The sequence below is a fragment of the Saimiri boliviensis genome, chromosome 10, assembly GCF_048565385.1.
Source record: "Saimiri boliviensis isolate mSaiBol1 chromosome 10, mSaiBol1.pri, whole genome shotgun sequence".
Lineage (NCBI taxonomy): Eukaryota > Metazoa > Chordata > Mammalia > Primates > Cebidae > Saimiri > Saimiri boliviensis.
In genome coordinates, this window is record NC_133458.1 from 7808059 (window position 1) to 7827471 (window position 19413).

The window sequence follows — 19413 nt, forward strand, 5'->3', positions numbered from 1 at the left end:
GCGAAATTCCACCTCTAAATAAATAAATAAATAAATAAATAGACTTAAATTGACAGTAAGGTCAATTCAAATCCATAGTGCAATGGGTGATTACCAAGAGTGATAAATTAATGGCCATGATGACTTTATTCAGTACTCTGTGACTTAAAGAGAATATGGCAAATCATTACTATTTTGCTATTCACAATAACCCAGTCAGAGAGGTAAGATGATAAACACCCACTTTAAAGATAAAGAGACTGAGATCAAAGAGGTTAATGTGACTTGACAAGTTTATGCTCCTGTCAATGGATGGTGGAAGAAACGCTCAAACTCAGGCCTTCTGGCTCAGGTTCTGCCCTGGGCTTTGCACCCTGCTCAGAGGCGTTGCTTTCAGTGGCTCCGGGCAAACCAGAGGATGTTCTGAGGGGAGTCCCGGGTGGTGGGTGGACTGGCAAGCAGGTCTCATGACAGCCACCCTGGAGGTCCTGAAGAGCAGAGCTGTGGGGGTGTTGGGTCACAAGGGCCACCCCAACAAAATGCCACAGACCTGGCAGCTTAAACAACAGAGATTCCTGGTCATAGTGTGAGAGGCTGGAAGTCTGAAATCAAGGTGTCAGCGGGGTGGGTTCCTTCTGAAGGCTGTGAGGGAGGGATCTGTCTCAGGCCCCTCTCCTGAGCTAGAAGTTGAGCATCCTCTCTTTCTGTCTCTTCACATCATCATCTCTCTGTGCAAGCCTCTGCGCCCAAATTTCCTTTTCTTGTAAGGACACCAGTCCTACTGGATGAGGACCCACCCTAATGACCTCATTTTAACTTGATTAACTCTGTAGGACCCTATCTCCAAATAAGGTCACATTCTGAGATATTAGGGGTTAGGACTGCAACATATGAATTTTGGGGGACACAGTTTAACCCACAGGGGGACTGTGACAGGTGCCATCAGAATGTGGAGATGGATCTTACAGAGGAGCCAGAAGGTGAGCACTAGATGGTCAGAGCCTCAGGGAGCTGACGGGGCTCAAAACCCTGGGCTTTTGTGTGAAATGAAGGGGATACCAAGTGACAAAGTTACACAATGTCCAAACTCCTGGGCTCAAGTGATCCTCCTGGTTTAGCCTCCTGGGTAACGGACTACAAGCTCAAGCCACACAGGAGGAAGATCTGCTGGGTGCAGGGCACAGGGCAGCTCAGGCAACAACAGGACAAGGTTGGCAGGAAAGAAAGGCCCACCTTTGCATTGTGGTGGCGTAGAGAGGGTGACAGCACTAAGAGGGATCAGGGGCTCATTTCAGAATCAGCTGTAGACTTGGGAAGCTACCTCCTTTCTGCCCACTGCCTCACACATTTGCTCATTCATTCAAGAAATATTTCTCTGTTCCATATAGAATAAGACAGATGCAGCCCATGTGTTTCAGGAGCCCCAGGATGAGCCTAGGCCCCAAGGGACAGGCCAACTCCCTGCCACTGTCCAGTCCTTGGGCCCCTGGGCTGCTGGAACACCAGTTCCCCACCTGGCTCCATGAAGAGCCAGAGAGCAGCCTCCAGCCCTCCTGTTCCGGTGGCTACCCTGGGCATTCAGTGTGCCACCTTCCCAGCTAGTCCCCGACCTGGCCCCGTGGTCAGCCCCCACCACTGCCACCACCACGGCTGCTGCTCCGTAATGGCTGCTGACTGCCTCCAGCAGAGGCTTGGGCCCAGCTACGCCGGGCTCCCCAGAACTCCGTAGATCCCACCTATCACTTCGTCACCTCCATGTCAGGGAGAAGGAGGGGGGCCTCCTGAGGAGTTAAGTCTTTAGGGGGTGATTGCCTCTATTCTCCAGAGGAACTCTCACAGTTCCTACCCCAGGCGCTGGCCAGGCCTAGCCTGGTGGCTTCTTGTGTGAGCCCATCTTCACAGCACTCACCTCGGCTCCGGAATGGCCTGCACTGGTGCTCTCCTCTTCCCACACCCTGTGCCAAAAGCCACTACTGTCCTGGAGCACCTTCCAAGGCAGGAGCTGACATTAGCTCCTCTCTGTTTAGGGGCAAAATCCTGACTTTGAGGCCGGGCGCGGTGGCTCACGCCTGTAATCCCAGCACTTTGGGAGGCTGAGGCGGGCGGATCACAAGGTCAAGAGATCGAGACCATCCTGGCCAACATGGTGAAACCCCGTCTCTACTAAAAATACAAAACATTAGCTGGGCATGGTGGCGCGTGCCTGTAATCCCAGCTACTCAGGTGGCTGAGGCAGGAGAATTGCTTGAACCCAGGAGGCGGAGGTTGCGGTGAGCCGAGATCGCGCCATTGCACTCCAGCCTGGGTAACAAGAGCAAAACTCTGTCTCAAAAAAAAAAAAAAAAAAAAAAAAAATCCTGACTTTGGCTGGGCGCAGTGGCTCACACCTGTAATCTCAGCACTTTGGGAGGCTGAGGCAGGTGGATCTCTTGCGGTCAGGAGTTTTGAGACCATCCTGGCCAACATGGTGAAAGCCAGGTCTACTAAAAATACAAAACTTAGCTGGGTGTGGTGGCGGGCACCTGTAATCCCAGCTGCTTGGGAGGCTGAGGCAAGAGAATCGCTTGAAATGGGGAGGTGGAAGTTGCAGTGAGCCAAGATTGTGCCACTGCACTCCAGCCTGGGCAAGAGAGTAAGACTGTATCAAAAAAAAAAAAAAAAAAAATCCTATCTCCAAGAACCTGACCTTCAGACCCAGTGCTGGTCATTCCAGGTCAAGGGATGGTAGGTGCAGAGGTCCTGAGGTGGGCAGGGACTCAATGAGTTTGAGGACCAGTTAGGAACTGGTGGAGCTGAAGGGACCCACAGGTGGGGTCAGCCCTGTGAGCCCTGGCAAGGAATCCGGATTCTGCCAGTGCAGTGAAACCATTGTTAGATCTTAAGCAAGGATGGACTGTGGTCCTCATTGCATTTTTAAAAATCACTCTGGCCATGCTGTAGAGAGACAGGATGGAGAGACAGGGCAATCAGTGCAGAGGAAAGATGGTGCTGGCCTGGCCTAGGGTGGTGGCAGGAAAAGTGCAGAGACTGGGGGGCCTGAGAGATCAGATAGCAGCAAAGCCAATACAACTTGCCTGTGGATTAAACATGAGGGCCGAGGAAGAAGAAGATGTTCACAGTAACAGCATGGATCAGCATGGAAAACGGCAAGACCCTGGAGTTGAGCTGATGGGCTGGCTTGAAGGATATGGTGAGGTAGCTGGGCAGGGTTGAGGTTTGGAGGGGTCAGAGGACATTCTCTAAGGTGGAACCTGTGAGAGCAAAGACCTTTGAGGCTGATGAGGACGGCCTTTGGTGAGAGCGGTAGGGCCTTGGTGGATACATGGACATCCTGCCTCTCCCTTCCCTCCCTTCCCAGCTGCCTCCTATGTTTGAAGTTGTGCTTACAACTTCATCCTTGATTTAAGTCTCTCAGAGCACCCCTTGGCATTTTTTTAATTTAAAAATCATCCATTTAGCAGGAGTGTCTGGGACGTTCCACTTCCTCCCATCAAGTCTGCCCGCAGCCTCTGGGCTGGGATCTAGACTACTCCTAGTCCACCCGCATGAAAATCCCAGCCCCATCCCTGCTAGCTCTGCCACCTGGCACCGACCATTTTGCCTCCTTGGGCCTCAGTTTCCCCAGCTGTAAGGTGGTTACGAATTGTACTCGCAGGGTAGGGTGACTGAACATCAGTTGAGCTTAGAACAAACAGTGCTGCTCACAGTAAGAGCTGCGGGCGCTGGCTTCCTTGCTGCTAGTTTTAGCGGGCTGGGCTCTGCAGGGCCCCTGTCCTGCCCTTTCCACTATTCATGACTCTCACCAAGATAAAGCACAGGTCTTGGGTGCCTCTCCCCTGTCCTTCACAGAGGTGCCCAAGGAAGCAGAGCCCCTCAGACCCACAGCACCCCATACCAGCCTTGGGCATCTCTCCCAGCTGGAGCTTTCCCTGGCTGTGCTCAGGGTCCTGCTTGGCGTTGCTACTCTGAGAGACCTGTTGGGGGGCCCTGTTCGGGGCCTCTCCTCCCTGCTCCCTCAGGGACACCTGGCACAAAGCCCTTTACCCATCTTGTCTTTCTCAGTGACCACCAGATCCCAAGGGCAGAAGCCATGCCATGTGTGTAAATGGGCAGCACTCCCCAAAGGGGGTGCTCACTAAACACACACAGAGGACAGAAGGAAGACAGAGGAGTGCCCAGGATGGGAGGAGGCCCTGCTTTTCCTTGGACGCCATGATCAGCAGTTCCCAAATCTCAGCTTTTCTAGGCCAACCGCTGGACTTACAGAGTCTTTTTAGGTTTAAGGCCAAAGGCTGGGCATGGTGGCTGGCCCCTGTAATCCCAGCACTCTGAGTGGCTGAGGTGAGAGGATTCCCTGAATTTTAGATCAGCCTGGGCAACATCGCAAGACCTCGTCTCTGCAAAACATTGAAAAACTAGCAGGGCATGTGGCATGTGGCTGTAGTCCTAGCTACTCAGGAGGCTGAGGGGGAAAGACAGCTTGAGCCCAGGAGGTGCAGGCTGCAGTGAGCTGTGATCACACCACTGCACTCCAGTCTAGACGACAGAGCAAGACCCCGTCTCAAAGGTTTCAGTGCAGTGGCTGTGCTACATGTGGTGGCTTCTGAATGTCTCCCTCCTGTCCCGCAGCCCAATCTCAGCCCCGACAGTTCAGTTGTGGGGCCACAGGCTTCCCACGGCATGACCCCCTGCACTGCATGCTAACACCACTTGTGGCTGCTCTCTGCCCAAGAAAGCTTCCAGTGGTTTGAATAGCCCCCACACTTCCCGTGGGGCTCCCAGAGCCGCCATAATTAGCCACTCTGAATGATCACCTGGCTGGCTTCTAAGAGCAGCAGCTCAGCCCTTGCCTGTACCCGCCATGGCATTTGTGATGAGCCTGCCACTGAAGGGCTCTGAGAGCCCCAGGGTTCCATTGCGTCCCACCCTAGCTGGGGGTTGGTTGGCAGCAGGATCATCCGGGTCCGGGAGATAAGGCAGATGAGCAGCTGCCGAGGCCACAGGGAATCCAGGCTGCACGACAGGCAGGCAGGCCCATCGGGAAGCTGATGCTAACAGCTGCCGCTCGTTAAGTGTTGACCCTGTGCCAGGCGCTGTGCTGAATTCTGCACACGCTCAACCACATTTTAATCCTCACATCCACTGTGCGTCTTTTTGAAGATGGGGACTATGAGGCTCAGAGAGGTCAGGTAACATGATCAGGGTTATGGTCACTCAGTGGCTGGGTGGGGTTTGAACCCAGAGCCAATTGACTCAAGAGCTGTAGTTCTCAACACTGGGGCAATTTCACCCTCCAGGAACAAGGGTCAGTGTCTGGAGATATTTTGTTTGCCACATTGGGTAGAGGATAGGGGCTGGGGGTGCTCCTAACTTCACACAGTGCACAAGACAGCCCCCACAATAAAGCATCAGCCAGCCAAGATGTCAGCGGTGCCAACTGGAGAATCCCTGTCCTAGAATCCAGGCTAAGAGCCATCACACCGTGGAGCCTGCAGAGGCCCTGCCCAAGGCAGTGGGTTCAGGCAGGGGTAGGGGGCATGCCAGCCTTAGTTACAAGGGTTTGCAGAGAGCAGGCCCCAACATCTGCCACCTCCCCTTTGCCCACCCCATGGTGAGTCTTCATGAGGCTTTTTGGTGCCAGTGTAGCCATTTCAGCCCCAGAGTAAAGTCTGCTGAGTTACCAGTGTGCCATGTGGGGACGGAGAGATGCCGAGCTTACTGTGAAGTCCTTGGACAAGCCTCACAGGCCCCAGCTCTTCCCAATCCCACTTACTCTTGCCTGGCTGGTTCTCCAAGAAGTCAGTGGTCCGCTAGGCATAGACAGAGCCTGTTGCCATTCTCATTGCTGTCCTACCCATCTTAAGGGCCAGATGGACCCTCCAAGTTCTCCAAGCCTAGCACCAAGTGGCAACAGGAAGGCAGGGCAAGGTGATATGGGGCTGTCCCAGGGGACGGCTTGGCTGTGTCGGGGCAACCACACATTCCCAAAGGATAGCCGACTGAGGGCCAGGGAGGGGCGGGGAGGCATGTCACTATGGGATCCGAGCATGTACTTTGCATAGGAGTTACGCTTGGTTGTGAGGACCGGAGAAGCCACAGGTACCAGGGGCTTATTCCAAGTTTAACTAGGATTCATTTTTCATTTTCTCTTGTTTTTAGCTAAAAAGTATTTTTTACACAGTAACAAAGGGAACCTTCTCAAATGCAGTGAAATTGATTTCAGACACCTTGGTGGTAGCAAATTTTCTAGAATGTATTATATTCCCAATGTTTGGAACAATCAGCTTGAGGTTTTAAGGAGTGTGTTTAAAAGGCTGATTAAGGGTGATTCAGCTTAGCTCTACAGACTTCCAGGGACCTTGATTTCCTTCTTTAAAAGGCAGGTGTCTGGGGAAGGTGGCGTGCGTGTGTTGGCAAGTCTGTCACTACCCCCAGCAGGCAAGCTTTAGCACTCTGACACTGGGAAGGCAGCTTGGGGTGAAGGAGAAAACCCAGGGACCTTGAGGGCCGGAAACCTGATTTACAATCCTAGCCCCACCCTGTGATAGCACAGTGACTTTTGGCAAGTCACACAACTTCTTAGAGCCTCATTTTCATTATCTTTAGAATGCTGACCCTGCCAGGAACCTGATAAGGCTATCTGTTGGGATTAGACAGGTTACGTGTGTGGAAGTACTTGGTCAGTGGTAAAGTCCTATACAAATCTAAGCTGATGTAATTAATCCTATAATAACAAGTCTTGGCCAGGCACGGTGGCTCACACCTGGAATCCCAGCACTTTAGGAGCCCAAGGCTGGTGGATCACCTGAGGTCAGGAGTTCCAGACCAGCCTGGCCAACATGGTGAAACTCTGTCTCTACTAAAAATACAAAAATTAGCTGTTCGTGGTGGCGCGTGCCTGTAGTCCCAGCTGCTCAGAAGGCTGAGGCAGGAGAATCACTTGAACCGAAGAGGCAGAGGTTGCAGTGAACTGAGATTGTGCCATTGCACTCCAGCCTGGGCAACAAGAGCGAAATGCCATCTCAAAAAACAAGCAACAACAACAAAAACAAGTCTCAGGTTGTAACCTCAGCTGGCATTTGGAAATCCATGCTGAATATCCTGAATGGGCTTGGAGTGGGCTCTCTTCACCTCCACCCATCACATGTTGGAGGCTCTGCCATGTGCCAGATACTTGGGATTTAGCAGCGAAGAAAACAGATAAAATGCCCTGCCTCCTTTAGAAACACACACACACACACACACACACACACACACACACACACACACACACACACATAGAGCGCCCCTGCCTTTTTGGAGCTTACATTATTATTATTTATTTTTTTAAGACAGAGTCTCACTCTGTCACGCAGGCTAGAGTGCAGTGACATGATCTCGGCTCACTGTAAGCTCTGCCTCCCAGGTTCAAGCGATTCTCCTGCCTCAGCCTCCCAAGTAGCTGGGACTCCAGGTGCCCGCCACCATGCCCAGCTAATTTTTGTATTTTTTTTAGAGACAGAGTTTTGCCATGTTGGCCAGGCTGCTCTCAAACTCCTGACCTCAAGTGATCCATCCACCTCGGCCTCCCAAAGTGCTGGGATTACAGGTGTGAGCCACTGGGCCCCACCCTGACTCCCTGTTGAGAACAGACTATCAGGGCAAGACCAGAATCAAGCTACCCAGTAGTTGTGATTTGGAGCTCGGGAAGCATCCAGGGCGAGGTGAGAAGCGTTGGGCTGCTGAGTCCATAGCCAACAGATGTGCCTTCAGAGTGGATGTGGGGTGTGAGGGAAAGGCAGGCGTCTGGGGTGTTCCAGGGTGTGGGCCCGGGAAGCTGGAAGGAGGGAGAAGACTGTGGGTAGAAGATGGGGTTTGAGGCAGAAGAGCAGGAACTTATTCTGGACAGAGCACGTTTGAGCTGTCCACGGAAGACCCAGGTGGGAATGCCGACCAGGTGATTGGATACATGTGTCAAAGGACTGGGAGAGAGGACGGAGCTGGAGGAAACCGGGCGCTGCCAACACACAGGTGGTGCTGGATGTGATGAGGCGGCACAGGGGACGAGGTCTCCCGGGAAGTGAGCAGGGAGAGGTGCAGAGGACCCAGGCCTGAGTCCTGGTGCTCCTGCATGAAGAGGGGAGGAGAAGAGCTGGGTGGTCCCAGGGGACTGGGGAAGAGCTGCCCGGGAGGCAGGGGGTCAGCCAAGAGAGGGACGTGTCCTCCCTCCACAGGAGGAAGTGTTGGAAAAGAACAGAATGTGTGGAATGCTACAGCTGGGTAAGAACCGACGGTGGCAGGCCGCGCAGGGTGGCTCATGCCTGTAATCCCAGCACTCTGGGGGACCGAGGCAGGTGGATCACAAGTTCAGGAGTTCAAGACCAGCCTGGCCACCATGGTGAAACCCTGTCTCTACTAAAGATATACAAATTAGCTAAGTGTGGTGGCAGGCCCCTGTAGTCCCAGCTACTCGGGAGGCTGAGGCAAGGAGAATTGCTTGAACCCAGGAGGCGGAGGTTACAGTGAGCTGAAATCATACCACTGCACTCCAGACTGAATGACAGAGCAAGACTCTGCCTTAAAAAAAAAAAAAAGAGAGAGAGAGAGAGAGAGAGAGAACTGACTGCGGCTTTTGCCAGTGTGGAGGCTACCGGTGGCCCGGCAGGAGCATTTCAGTGGAGCAGCAGGAGCTGCATCCAGGGTTGGGATTCAGGGAGAACCGAAGAGTGAAAATGAGACAACTCTTCTGAGAAGTTTTATCGCTGCTGGGCAGCAGCCTGTAGGATAAGTAAGGTTGAGAGAGCTTGTTTCAGGAGGCTGGGTACAGAAGCTCATGCCTCTAATGCCAGCACTTTGGGAGGCTGAGGCGAGAGGATCACTTGAGCCCAGGAGTTTGAGACCAGCCTGGGCAACATAGACCTCGCCTCTATTATTAAAAACATAATACAGGCCGGGCACGGTAGCTCACGCCTGTAATCCCAGCACTTTGGGAGGCCGAGGCGGGTGGATCACGAGGTCAAGAGATCGAGACCATCCTGGTCAACGTGGTGAAACCCCGTCTCTACTAAAAATACAAAAAATTAGCTGGGCATGGTGGTGCATGCCTGTAATCCCAGCTACTCAGGAGGCTGAGACAGGAGAATTGCCTGAACCCAGGAGGCGGAGGTTGCGGTGAGCCGAGATCGCCATTGCACTCCAGCCTGGGTAACAACAGCGAAACTCCGTCTCAAAAAAAAAAAAAAGAAAGAAAGAAAAAAAAGAAAAACATAATACAAAATGAAAGAAGAGTGCTTGTTTTCAGTGGGTACCTAACAGCACTTGTGCACGCTGCTGGGGGAAGTCGAGGGGAGAGGGGAATGCTGATGAAACGATAGTGTAGGAGAGAATTGCTGGAGCGAGGCCCTTGTTGTGGAGAAGGGATGGAGCTGGCACACGGAGGCTGTAGTCAGGAGCACAGATAGCTCATCTGGACGAACGGGATCAGCTGCTGGCAGGTGGAGGGTATGGTGGAAGGCTCTGGAAGTTCTTCAGAAGCTTCTCTTTTCTCAGTGAAGGGGGAAAACAGGGGCATGAGCTGGGAGTGAAGAGGGTGGAGGAGAGGCTGGAGGTCAGAGAAGGTAGAAGATGGGAAAAACTCCTGTCGGGGTATGGGAATGGGCATGGATGCGCCTGGCAGTGTGAGGCCAGCCAAGCTCATGCCGAATCCACAATGAGACAGGGGGGTGGGGGTGAAAGTGTGTCTTTCTCTGGCCACATTCAGGTGCACAGTTTCAGGGAAAGTGTTGGTGAAGCTAGATTTACCTCTTAAGAGAGTCAAGAGTATATGCAGGGAGCCGGGCACGGTGGCTCACGCCTGTAATCCCAGCACTTTGGGAGGCCAAGGTGGGTGGATCATTTGAAGTCAGAAGTTCGAGACCAGCCTGGCCAACATGGTGAAACCCTGTCTCTACTAAAAATACAAAAAGTAGCTAGGCATGGTGGTGTGCGCCTGTGGTTCCAGCTATTCAGGAGGCTGAGGCACAAGAATCGCTTGAACCCAGGAGGCAGAGGTTGCAGTGAGCTGAAGTCGCACTTCCTGGGCGACAGAGCTAGACTCTGTCTTTGGGAAAGAAAAAAAAAAAGGCCAGGTGCAGTGGCTCATGCCTGTAATTCTAACACTTTGGGAGGCTGAGGCAGGCAGATTGCCTGAGGTCAGGAGTTCAAGACCAGCCTGAGCAACACGGTGAAACCCTGTCTCTACCAAAATACAAAAAATTAGCTGGGCATGGTGGTGAACACCTGTAGTCTCAGCTACTTGGGAGGTTGAGGCAGGAGAATTGCTTGAACCTGGGAGGTGGAGGTTGCAGTGAGCTGAGATCACACCACTGCACTCCAGCCTGGGTAACAAAGCGAGACTCCGTCTCAAAAAAAAAAAAAAAAAAAAAAAAAAAAAAAAAAAAAAGTACATGCAAGGGAGGTTAAGATGGTCAATATGTATTATGTGTCACATCAAAAGAGCCAGGAGATTCAATGTGTAAGAGCAAAGGGTGGCTGTGGTGAGGGGTGCAGAGTGGTGAAATGAAACAGGATTTGGAGGTCAGGGAGCTGGACAGGGTGAGCTGGAGAGAGAAAAGAGGAGATGGTGGTTAGAGAGTGGGGTGCATGGGACTGAAAGTGTGGGGCTGTGGTTGCTGCAGTTATCTAAGAGGTGACCTTGGGAGCGCATGGCTGAGGGAGGGGAGAGGATCCCTGGAAGAGGAGCTGCCAAAGAATGGAGAGGCCAGAGGTGTTCGGAAGAGCATGCAGCAGGCTGGACTGGAGTGGCGCTACAGAGAGTGACATGAGCCAGGAGCCAGAATCCGCAGGAGTGAAGGCTCCCTAGATGGGGGTAAGATGCAGAGCCAGGGGTCTGGAAACAGCAGTGAGGGACAACGGGGGGCCATACCCACCCTGAGGCCAGTGGTGGAGCCACTGCTGGAAGGGAGCCCGGCTTCTGCTTCTGGAAGGCAAAAAGGATGCTTCCAGAAGCAGTGGAGCATGTTGGAAATGTTCCTTAGGACAGACCACACAGCTGTACAGGAGGCTGAGGCACAAGAATCACTTGAACCTAGGAGGCAGAGGTTGCAGTGAGCTGAAATCGCACTGCCTGGGCGACAGAGCTAGACTCTGGTTTTTTGGGGGCCGGAGGGGAAGGCCAGGCGCAGTGGCTCATGCTTGTAATCCTAACACTTTGGGAGGCCAAGGTGGGTGGATTGCCTGAGGTCAGGAGTTCGAGACCAGCCTGAGCAACACGGTGAAACCCCGTTTCTACTAAAATACAAAAAATTAGCTGGGCATGGTGGTGGGCACCTGTAGTCCCATTCCCTACAGGAAATGTTCCTTAGGACAGACCACACAGTAGGAGGGTGTCGGGGTGAGGGAGAAATGGTAACAGCAGAGGGGTCTAGGGCCTTACAGGGCTCAAAGTGCAGGAGGTGAGGGGGTCTAGGGCTTTCTGTGGTAACTGTTGCAGTCAGAGATAAAGGCAGCATAAGATTAAACCTGGTGCCCTCAAGGCTGATGGCAGGTCAAGGGCTCCCCTGGCCCCATGGGTGCAGAGTGGAAGGTACAGTGCCAGACCTGCAAGGACAGCCAGGTGGCAAATCCACACAGCACTTCCATGGGGGTTTTATTTACACATCCCACTGCCCACTACCATTTGATTTAATCGTCTCAAAAATGTATTCAGGGAAATGCAGTTTCCCTAAACTTTTTCTCACTATTCAGTTATCTTCACTCTGGTGACACCCAGACCTCAGAATGCAGTGGTTGGCAGGAATCCCCCTGAGCATCTGGTCAGAGCAGTAGCTGAGGTGGGTTCCTGCCTCCCGAGTCCTCAGAAGCTCCCTGAGGTGAGAGGCAGGGCGCTGGGCCACCAGAATTGTCCTGACACTGTCAAGGGCAGCTGTTGGCTGCAAAAGACAGAGAGGAGAATTGGAGGTGCCGGAATGGGGCTCCCCTCACTAAGAAAGAAGAGGGTTGAGGCCTGGGGAACACAGGGCACATGTGGGGACAGCTAGCAGGGTGGCCAAAAGCCTCCCAACACCAGGCAGGGTGGGCAAGGTGGGGCCCTGGCCCAAAGCCCCAGTGAAGCGGGCAGCACTCCGTGCCTTGCCAGCATTTCCGGAGGTGGAGGTTGGAGGGGAGGCAGCGGCACCCTCATGTTACAGATGTAGACAGAGCTCCAGGGAGGAAGCGGCATTCCCAGGGCCACATAGCTTGACATGAGCAGACCCCAAGTCCACCAGAAGCCACAAGGCTGCCCCCCAGATCTGCCAGGGAGCAGGGCACACAACATCTGGATACAGCCAGCATCTGTAGAGAGATGGGGAGGTGGGTAGGATGTCTGGGTACACTGGGTGACTCCCCTGGCTCCTCAGGCATTTGGTACGTGGCAGGGGCAGGGCGGGACTGGGGCCTTTGCAGGACCAGGGGATATTGTAAGGATGGGTGGGCTTCCCAGCCCTGGCTGCCTATTGACCAAAAGGCTGGTGGAGCCAGAGATGGCTCCCACACACCTGAGACGAGGAGAGGGAAAGACTAGCTACTATTTGGAGTCTCAGTCACCCTGAGTCCAGAGGCCATGTGTCCCCCTTGTGTTTGCCCTGGGTTTCAGCCACCTCTAAGCTGCTGAACCTGGCCAGACATGCCAGGTGTTGATCCAGAGGGAGAGGAGAGGAGAATAAGGATGTCTCTGGGTGACCCCTCCCTCCAGGGGCCATACAGCCAGCAAGTGAGGGACTGCCTAATTCAGGGTCCCTGGGTGTGGCCCTGTTGCCCACCAGGCAGAGCCACTCCCTGGAAGGTGGGGGAGACGTTATAGCACCCCTCAGCATCCCACATCAACACCGCCTCACAGCTCATAGCTGTCCTTGCAGAAATGGGGACCAGGCCTGTGTGGTGCGTTTTTATGGGGTACGTGACCTGCTGCAAGTGACCACTTCATTAATGGTCTCCATGGGGGGATAAGAAGAATCCAAAATGTGCCTTCCCTGTGGGCCAGTGGGATGCTCCAGAGCCCAGCGGCCCGGCTCTTCTCCTGCCACCAGCGGTTCATTGTGTTGTGTGTGGTGGGAGGGATGTCAAGGAGCATCCCGTTAGACTGAGAATCCCACACAGGCAAAGAGAGGAAGGAGGCCTCATTTATTCCACTAACCTTCACATGCACCTGCCCACCGCACAGGATGCTGGGGACCCCAAGGTAAGGCCTCTCCCTGCTGGCTGCATGTTAAAGGCGTAGGGCTGAGGGCTCAGCAGGTGTGCATTACAGGGGGCAGAGCCGCCCAGAGAGCTACTCTGAGCAGAGGATGGAGGGAGCAAGTGGGAGGGCAGAGTCCCTGAGAACCCCATAGAGGAGGGGGTGCTGAGCTGGACCAGGCCTCACTCCTGGTGAGCAGCCCCCGCTCACTGGGTGGGAGTCTGCTCTCTGCTCTCTCCCTCTGTCCCCTTTCTTCCTCCCAGTCTGCCTTGGTTTCTGCCTCTGTCTTAAGAAATCCTTGGATTTCAGAGCTGGAAGGGCCCTAGGAATGCTCTGACTGAAGCCTCTCCTTTCACTCCTGAAAGGAGTGACTTGCCCAAGGTCACACCATTATTTCGGTGTCCTACTTTTTCTTTGTTTTTTGCTTCTTTCCATTGCATTTGTCTCTTTCATGTATGTTTGCAAAAGGGACACAGAAAAAGTCACCCAGACAGACAGTCCCCCTGATAGCAGCAGAGAGCATCGAGGGGCACAGAAACATCCCAACACAAACAGGGAGGCATCCAGCTGCTCTGGCCTGGGAGCAGTGTGGGGGCAGCCAGGAGGAGGAGGAGGCAGGTGCCTGATGCCCCTGGCCTGGCCTTCCCAGCTCCCCTCTGCTGGCCCTCACCACAGGCCAGGGTTGAGGTAAGGACCCCTCTCCTCCTGTCTCTGGGGCTGGGCCTGAGTCCCCCCGGGGTTGGGGCTTAGTCCTGGCTGGTGGCAGGTAGGCTGGATGGTGGAAAGTGGGGGCCTGGTTTAGGGATGGCCAGAACACAGAAACCAGGCTTTGTGGTCCTCAGCGCCAAGTGGTCGGTCGGTCTCTCTCTCTCTCTCTCTCTCTCTCTCTCTCTCTCTCTCACACACACACACACACACACACACACACACACACCCCGCCCCAATCAGTGAGGGTGATCGCATTCCCCTAAGGAAAGCTTTATTGCCGGGGTGTAGGAAAAAGGGGGCAGAGGAAAGAGCTCGCTCCCAAGCAATCCGTTCTCCCTCCAGTCTCGCTTCCTTTGTTCCTCCCTTCCCTTCCTCCCTCTCCCCTCGCCAGCTTCCCTTCTCTCCTTCCAGCCCCTTCTTCCCAGTTCCCCGCTCTCCGACTCCTCCCGCCGCGCCCCCCGAGCGGGTCCCGGTGGAGGGACCTTCGCCGAGGGCCGGCGGGCGGGACTGCGGCTGGGGCCCGGCCTCGGTGGCCATCTTCCCGCAGGGAAGGAGTTAAGTCTCTTCCCCGCATCCCTCCTCCCTCCGCCGCCTCCCCGGCCGCCGTGGAGTCCTGCAGCTGGGCCCCGGGCTGACCTTCACCGGGAGGGAGGCCGCGGCGCGCATGCCCAGGCCGGGGACCGGCGCGGGCGGAGGGAGGGGCGGCGCGGGCCGGGCCCGGCGGGGCCCCCCAGCGCCCTGGCCACCGCCCGCTCGCTCGGGCGCGGTGGGGGCGAGGCGGCCGAGCCCGTCCCGCAGGCCGCGGCGCATCTCTCCCTGCGCGGGGAGCGGCGCTTTGCCATTTGGTGCTGGTGGTGCTTCAGCGAGGGAAGGAGCGATGGGGGGACGGCAGGGGGGACTCCGGCTCCGGGCGCCGGGCGGCCGTCCTCGCCCCCGACAGGCGCACGGCCTGCCCCGAGCGCGGCGGGCGCCCTATTGCGCCGGGAGGACTCCGGGCTCTTCACCGACCTCCATCCCACTCGCTGGAGCCTTAGGCGGCGTGGCACCGCCGAGTGCCCTTCCGGGGCTGAGCCACTGGGGATCCTGGCCTTTGTGAGGAGGGAGCCCTGGCCCGGGCCCCCACACTGGCGCCGCCCCTGCTTTCTGGTCTGAAGGCTCCTCACGTCGTCCACCTAAAAGCAGTATGCAAATGTGTCTGGGCCTGCCTTGAGAATGGGGCCCGCCGCGGGATGCGGAGGTGCTCCAGGTGTGCCTGTGTGTGCAGAGCCATGCATGTGGCTTCCTTGGCCTTCCGGCACTCGCATTGGTGTGTGTGCTTGGTGTGTGTGTGTTGGGAGGGTATGTGTGCCAGGTGTTAGCTATTGTCTGTGCACACTTAGGGATGCCTCCCAGAGGAGTTGACTCAGGAGGGGGCTTATGTATGGACTTGGGTGAAGCTCACCAGCTCCTCCGTATGGGCCTCACCATAGCCCCGGGTCTAACCACCTCCTGCAACCTCCTCCACCAAGACCAAGCCCCTCCCTCAAACTTCCCAGCGGCCCAGGCTGGAGTGCCCAGCATCTCCTCTGCTGTCTTCTTTCCCAAAAGCTCTCTCCAACAGTCGAGAGCACTGAGCTTTAACAAAGCCTAGTGGTGTCTACCCCCAGCCCCCAGAACCTCCAAAGCCTGTGGTTTCCCACGACCCTTCTTGAAGCACCCGCGGTGGGTGGGGGTGCCCGTGGTAACTCACACCTTCAGGTAAATGGCAGAGTACCAGCTCCATCCATTGGCTCATTGAACTTTGCAAGCATGGGGTATCTGGGGTATTGTTGAGCTCCTGTGCCCAGACATGGAGGAAGAGTGAGAGTTAAAGATCAGTCCCTGACCTTATAGGGGCCTTAGCCTTTTTGGAAAACCAAAGCTAATGCCCACAAAATACAGTGCACATCAGGCCAGTCCAGTGCCAGTGCATGGTGCTGGGTAGATGGCAGTGGGCATTTGGAGAAGAGAAAAACCCATGCATACAAGTAGGACCAGGGAAGGCTTCCTGGAGGAATTGGGGCCTGAGCTGAGCTTTAAAGGATAGATGTGATTTGGACAGGTAGAGGAAATTCCGAATAAAAGAATCCAGGGGCAAGGGCTAAGAAATGGGAGTGAGCGGGGATTTTGGAGGTGAGCAGGCAGACTGAGCACATCACCTCCCCAGGTTCCCAGCAGCCACCTTCATGACCTAGGGCAGACAGTGGCAGCCCAGCCACCCATCCCCACCCTGTCAGGCCCAGGCTGTGTGTGTGTGTACGTGTGTTTGGTCTAGGCTAAAGCTCTGGGAGAGACTTGGTAGCAAGGGGATCTCTAGGTCTCCTTTTAAGCCGGGGTGGTGGAGGGGCATCCTGGACCAGATGCCCTCTCTGGCATTTCAGATTGACGGTGGGCACCTAAATGAACAGTGACAGCTAAGAGCACCACCAGGACCGGCAGAAATCAGGCTGCGGGCAGAAAAAAACCCCTGGGCAAAGGCATTCTGAAGGGTTTAGGGTCAGGACTCGTCAGTCTTCAGGGCCCAACTTCAAATAAGTGTTTCACCAAACTCCCCTAGGCACTAGGCATGGCCCTGCCCTCTCCTGGATTCTCGCAGTGAGGCCCCAGCAGGCGCACAAACTTGACCCACGGTTCCTTGTCCCAAAGCCCACGAGCTCCTCCCCGAGACGGAGGAAAGGGGCGTGGCCTTTGGGGGACTAGGGAGGGCCAGGGCTCCCAGCCAGGGGATGTCCGGATTTGCCCCTCCTCCTTCTGGTCTCTCCTCCACTCCAGGGACTGCCAGCTCCTTCCACACGCCCCTTCTGGGGCTCCCTCGCCATCCCACCCCACACCCCAGCCTCAAGACTCCTCTCTCTGGGATCTGGAGGCTGGCCACCATAGCCGGCCCAGCTGCCCCAACTCCTCCGGGTCCACCCCCATCCCAAGGAAACCAAGCCGGGCTTGCCTCGTTCCCTCCACGCACCCACCCCAGCACCCCCCTGGCGCCGCGCCATTCCCCACATTCGTTCTCTTCCTGTTCTCATGAGCGCAATCCCTGTCCTTCTTTCCGAAATACTTCCCCCGTTGCCCTCACTTTCTCACAGAGCGACAAACAAAGACTCACATACCCAGAAATAGCCTCGCACAGAGCTGAAAGGCACAGGCCACGTCCTGCCACACACGCAGGCGCGCGCGCACGGAGGCTGTCGTGGAGGGAGGCACACAGACAGGGCGTCTGTCTGCACGCACAGAGCAGCCACGCCACAAAAGGGCGCGGACACACACGGCGTGCCAGACAAGGGCACACACAGCCGTGGACGCAGGGCCACGCCGCCGCCCGGGCACACCCACCGCCGCCGGCCCAGGGCAGGCGCGAGGCCTCGCGGCCGGGTCCCCGGCTCCTGCTAGCCCATGTTTCCCGGCTCGGCCTGCCAGGTCTCTGGGGAAAGGGCCTCAGAAATGCAGCAGGAGCCGCTGGGGGGAAGAAAGTTGGAACTGACTGTTCCCTGCCTGGCGCGGCCGGCGAATTCCCTGACGGAGAAACTATTTGTGGCGAGAGCCGGTGGCCGGCGACCCCCCGCCGCCTCCCCTGGCGTCCCCTCCCCGCGCCGCCTCCCGCGGCCCTCGGCGGCCTCGGGCTGCAGCGCCGCTGCCCAGCGCCCGCGGCCGGGCTGGTCGGCGCGCCTCGCCGCTTATCTGCGCTGTTTGGACAGCAGGCTGGGAAAGGCAGGCGGCCCCGTCCCCGCCGAGTCAACAGGCAGACCCCGGGCCGCCGGACTATTTCTGGCTTATCAGTGCAGGAATGCGGCAGCCGCGGCGGCGGCGGCGGCGGCGGCGGCGGGCGGGCGGCGGCGGCGTGGGCCGTGGGCCGTCAGGGCAGCCCTGAAGGGGCCCCCTCCCCACTCCGCTCGAGTAGAAGTGTGAGAGAGCCCAGCAGGACTCAGAGGGGAGAGTTGGAGGAAAAAAAAAGGCAGAAAAGGGAAAGAAAGAGGAAGAGAGAGAGAGAGTGAGAGGAGCCGCTGAGCCCACCCCGATGGCCGCGGACGAAGTTGCCGGAGGGGCGCGCAAAGCCACGAAAAGCAAACTTTTTGAGTTTCTGGTCCATGGGGTGGTGAGTGGGGGAAAGTTAGCGGGGGAGGGCGAGTGAGCTGGCTCGGGCTGAATGGAGGGCTGATCGGGAGGGGCCGGGAGGGCGCTCCCGCTCTCCCACCCCTCTAGCGGGGGCCGCTACGGCCCACGGCCGGACCCCGGGACCGTGCCAGCGCCCTGGCACCTGAACACGTCGCCAGGCGGCCGGCCGGGTCTGGCGCGAGGCGGGGAAGGGAGGCGTTTGCATGGCTCTTGTCAGGGGTGGGGGTGGGACTTGGGGACTCTCCCCCCCCAAGTGGGGGGTCCTCGCTGTAGGGGACAGGTTGATTTCCATTCTTTTCCTTGTGGGCCCAGGTGTTGCCCCTGCCCTCGGGGACGGGGTGGGGGATGGGGACATGGCAGAGTCTAGGCTGGGCTGTCTCTTCATCCGTTGGGACAGTGTCACTGCTTGTGTCTCCAGAGCAAGGAGCAGGTGACCCTGGAGGCACTGTCGCGGGAAGCTCACAGGCTGAGCCACCTCTGCATCCCAGCGGGAGGGCTCTGGAGCTTCTGCCTCGGGGTGGGGGAGAGGCCTGCTCTAGGGACTTACCCCAAGTTACGGGCTCTGAGGGTCCCCTTGGCGGACTCAGCCACCAGAAGCTGACGTCCTAAACTCCTCGAAGGTGTGAAGGAAGGGCTGGAGTTGGGGACGTGAGGCCTAGAGACTGAAGGGATAGGGGAGTACTGGCCTGCCACAGGCAGGCTGTAAAGGCACGTGGGAGCCCTGGAGGCTGCCGCTGAGTCAGTAGGCCCGGCTGGGAGGGGTATGGAGGGGTGTGGAATGGGAGAGGCAGGGGCTGCGGCTCTTGGGATGGATGAGGGGGTGGAGGCCCTGTGTAGAGGAAGCAGTTGGGTTTACTATGGCCACATTTGGTTGTGACCCCAAGGATGGCACCTTCTCAGTAAGGCCAGAGTCCTTAGGATTTTGGCCTTTCATAGGGGTGGAACTGGTGGCTGGGACAGCTCTCGGGGGCTCTGGAAGCCTCCCTCTCAAGGCCTCTTCAGCAGATGAGCCAGTGTCCCTGGCCTTGATAACTAGGGAGAGCAGCTGACAGGAAGAGGGGGCCTCCAGCCCCAGGGACCCCTGGGCATAACTTCCCAAGGTGTGCATGTCAGCCAGCTGCGTTACCAGTCCTAACCTGGCTGCTGGTGGGAGCCTCTTTAAAATGGCCCATCTAGTGGGGAGAGAGGCTGTACACGTACCCTTTTTTTTTAATCTGGTCAACTTAGAGCTTCAGTTCTTGGGTGGCTGTGAGCCCTAGTGCCCCACCTATGCTGGTGGCCAGGCCTGGGCTCCATTCTGGGCTGCTACCCTGAAGGCGTGACTGACAGGGTCAGGTGGGGTAAGGGAAGCAGACACAGGGACAGGCAGGTTTCACTGCAGGAGAGACGGGCAGAGACAGCTG

The 19413-nt window shown here is 56.5% G+C and overlaps 1 protein-coding gene across 3 annotated transcripts in view; it reads left to right on the plus strand.

The window, feature by feature from the left end:
* SMARCD3 (SWI/SNF related BAF chromatin remodeling complex subunit D3) overlaps positions 1-19413 on the plus strand; it is a 39444-nt gene that overhangs the window by 11994 nt on the left and 8037 nt on the right. Inside the window, exon 1 of one of the 3 annotated variants that reach the window (XM_003929882.4) lies at positions 17741-17990. The exons of the other annotated variants lie outside the window; for them this stretch is intronic. Coding sequence (XP_003929931.1) covers positions 17913-17990 — 78 coding nt within the window. The 5' untranslated portion in view covers positions 17741-17912. Of the gene's footprint in view, positions 1-17740; positions 17991-19413 lie in introns of those variants that run through there. 3 annotated transcript variants of the gene reach the window in all.